Source organism: Triticum aestivum, chromosome 4D (assembly GCF_018294505.1).
Source record: "Triticum aestivum cultivar Chinese Spring chromosome 4D, IWGSC CS RefSeq v2.1, whole genome shotgun sequence".
NCBI lineage: Eukaryota > Viridiplantae > Streptophyta > Magnoliopsida > Poales > Poaceae > Triticum > Triticum aestivum.
In genome coordinates, this window is record NC_057805.1 from 386,514,731 (window position 1) to 386,518,051 (window position 3,321).

General features: G+C 55.6%; 1 protein-coding gene across 1 annotated transcript; it reads left to right on the plus strand.

Annotated features, from left to right (window-relative positions):
* Positions 1-1,082: 1,082 nt before the first annotated feature.
* LOC123098084 (UDP-glycosyltransferase 83A1) lies at positions 1,083-3,034 on the plus strand. Its single transcript, XM_044519958.1, has 2 exons — positions 1,083-1,633; positions 1,948-3,034. Exons 1-2 carry the CDS (start codon positions 1,114-1,116, stop codon positions 2,850-2,852), a joined length of 1,425 nt encoding a protein of 474 aa, XP_044375893.1. The 5' UTR covers positions 1,083-1,113; the 3' UTR covers positions 2,853-3,034.
* The last annotated feature ends 287 nt before the right edge of the window (positions 3,035-3,321 follow it).

Genomic DNA, 3,321 nt, shown 5'->3' on the forward strand with positions numbered 1-3,321 from the left:
ATTCATTGTGGCAGTGTCCAGCCTCGATCCGACGGACCGGATCGTCTCACTCGTAGATCCGATGGCCAAGATCGTCTCACTCAAAGATCCGACGGCCTGGACGCGCTCGGGAAGACGATCCGACGGTCCAGAATCCAAACGGCTGAGGAGGCTTTATTTTACTTCAGACTCTAACAATGGGATTACCACGGGGCTGCTGCTCCCTCCGCCCCAGCCCACAAACAAAACGCGAGACGCTCGCGCGAATCAAGGCCGGCCCCAAGTATTAGACGACGCTCCAACAACAAAAAGCAAAGTAAACGGGCCGGTCCACGCCTTACACTGGCTGAAACAAAAGACAAAGCGCCCAACGCGAATCTATAGGCAACACGGAGATCGAACGGCTGGCCAGTCGCGAAGTCTCAGTCGACTGATTTTTAGCAGCTCCGTAAAGAAAACTTCCTTATGGGTAATAAAGTGAGCAGCTAGTACAACGCTCGAGTAGGAAGCATAGTAGGAAGCTTGAAGTGAGCAGTGAATCCATTGAGAGCATCTCCAACAGGCATCCAAAACTGCCTCATGCGCTAAAAATCAGTGTTTTTGTGCGCCGAAGACAAAAACAGCGCTTCAGCAGTCGCTGTAAAGTAGAGCGCGCTCAAAAACTTTAGCGCACGGGTGTGCGCGCGGCTGCAAATTTGAGGCATGATTGTGCGCGCGGCCTGCCTGCTGTAGATGGGGCCGCTGGATTGGGCGCCGTGTTTTTGTGCATCTCGAAAATCTCTTTATCGCTCCCGCGCATAAAATGATTATTTTAACGCTGTAAAAGAATTATAGCGCGTCGAGGCGATGCGCGGAGATGCTCTGACAGAAGTTTTTGGTCATCGAAAGCTCAAAATCAGTCAAACTTACACCTAGCCTATCTCCAAGTTGGATGAACGCTGCGTTGCGTACCAGCTTGATCTTTTGGATGCAAACTCAGAGAATCGTGGTAGCCGCCGAAGCATGCGACACGGCGCTTTGGTTTGACCCGCACACGCACAGTTCCCGCCCCCCGGCGTATTTAAACAGCAACGAGCAAGCAAATGGAACGGCACATCATCACACAAACACTTCCCGTTCCCACGCACGCACGCGATGGCCACCTCCGCCGCGCCTGCGTCGCCGCACGCCCTCTTCCTCCCCTACCCGGCGCAGGGCCACGTCATCCCGTTCATGGAGCTCGCCCACCGCTTCCTCGACCGCGGCTTCGCCGTCACCTTCGTCAACACCAAGTTCAACCACCGCCGCGTCGTCGCAGTTGCCGGCGGCGCGACGACGGCGTACTCTTCGGCGGGAGGAGGGCGGCTGCGTCTCGTCGCGGTGGACGACGGGATAGACGACGCCGGGGACCACGAGAACCTGATCCTGCTCAACGCCGCCATGCAGGAGGCCATCCCGCCGCAGCTGGAGGCGCTTATCGACGGCGAGGATGCGGCTGGCCAGGGGCTGGGAAAGGTGACATGCATGGTGGTCGACTCCGGCATGTCGTGGGCGCTGGATGTTGTGAAGCGTCGGGGGCTCCCGTCGGCCGCGCTCTGGCCGGCGTCTGCGGCCGTGCTCTCGGTGCTGGTCAACGCCAAGAGACTGATACGCGATGGCGTCATCGATGACGACGGTAATATAAGCAACGCAACCCGTGTTTGTATTCTCGTCAAAGTCGTTGCTGCAATCTATGGGCTTCACTGTAGGCCTCACATGCTCACATGTCGTTTGTCCAACAAACAGTTATCCAACGACAATCTGCATCCTGCCGAAAATTATTTCAATATCTACAACAGTTTGAAAATGTTATAATGGAATGCATCCGTGGTCACCTCCCATTGACAAATCATTTTATGCTACACTGATGTTTCAGGAAATGTAATCGTTATCCATAGCGTGTTCGGTTGAGCTTCAAATCGCGTGTTAAGTCTTAATCCTATGTTGCAGGAGCACCCGTTAACTTGAAGAACAACTCATTCAATCTCAACGAGTCCACAACGTCCATGGACGCGACCTTCCTCGCCTGGAATTACATGGGCAACCGTGACGCCGAGCGCCTGGTGTTCCACTACCTCACCTCCACCGCGCAGGCCGCCGCAGCGAAGGCCGACTTCCTCCTCTGCAACACGTTCTCCGACATCGAGCCGGCCGTCTTCGCCGGCCCCACGCCGGCTACCATCCTCCCCATCGGCCCGCTCCGCACATGGCAGCGGCCGACGAGACATGCGCCCGTGGGGCACTTCTGGCACCCCGACGACGACGCCTGCATGTCCTTCCTGGACGCGCAACCCCGCGGATCCGTCGTGTACGTGGCGTTCGGAAGCATCAGCATCATGACCGCGGCGCAGCTTGAGGAGCTCGCGCTCGGGCTCGAGGCCTCCGGCCGGCCGTTCCTGTGGGTCGTCAGGCCTGAGCAGGCCGGCAAGCTCCCAGCCGGGTTTGCGGACGCCATTGACGGGCTCGGGAAGGGCAAAGTGGTCGGCTGGGCACCGCAGGAGCAGGTGCTGGGGCACCCTGCGGTGGGCTGCTTTGTTACACACTGCGGGTGGAACTCCACGCTAGAGGGCATCCGCAATGGACTGCCCATGCTATGCTGGCCATACTTCACCGACCAGTTCACGAACCAGACATATATATGTGACATCTGGAGGGTCGGGCTACGGGTTGCGTCGGCCGAGGGTGGCCGGCTGGTGATGAAGGAGAGGGTCGTGGAGCTGCTGGATAGGATTTTCGAGGACGAAAGTGCCAAGGAAAGAGTGCTGAGGTTGAAGGAAATGGCGGAGAAAAACATGAGCGAAGAAGGCCAGTCGTTGAACAATCTGAATGTGCTGATGGAGTCCATGGGAAGGTAGATGTTGTACAGGATGGTTGTTGGTTCACGTGTCAACGTTGTGTGGGCTATGATCAGTATTGAGCTTTCTCATTGTTTAGCACCTGGAATAAATGGTGCGTACAGTTTATGTTTACTGTATCATTGTGGTTTTAGACAGTATGTTATACTTTTATTTAATATAATATGCTCCCATTAATCTTACAATTACGGCTCGCTCTCACCTCTCTTTCCTAGGAGCATGGTGTAAGCCTTTGCCAGGCGCTTCAGACCCTTTCATCGCCGAGCTACTGGCCTTTCGGGAGGGGGTCATCTTCGCCCAACTCCGAGGTTTCTCACATGTGATCATGGAGGTGGACTGCTCACAGTTGGTCGACCTCTGGAACTCGCGAGGCAATTCTAGATCGGATGCTTCGCCCATCTTTAGAGAGTTAGCGGACTACATCGTTACTTTTACTTCTTTTTCGGTTCGACATGTTGGTAGGGAACAA

Coding starts and splice junctions, on each gene's coding strand:
- LOC123098084 (XM_044519958.1), top strand. CDS start 1,114: ATGGCCACCTCCGCCGCGCCTGCGTCGCCGCACGCCCTCTTCCTCCCC. Junction 1,634..1,947: donor TGGCGTCATCGATGACGACG/GTAATATAAGCA, acceptor CCTATGTTGCAG/GAGCACCCGTTAACTTGAAG.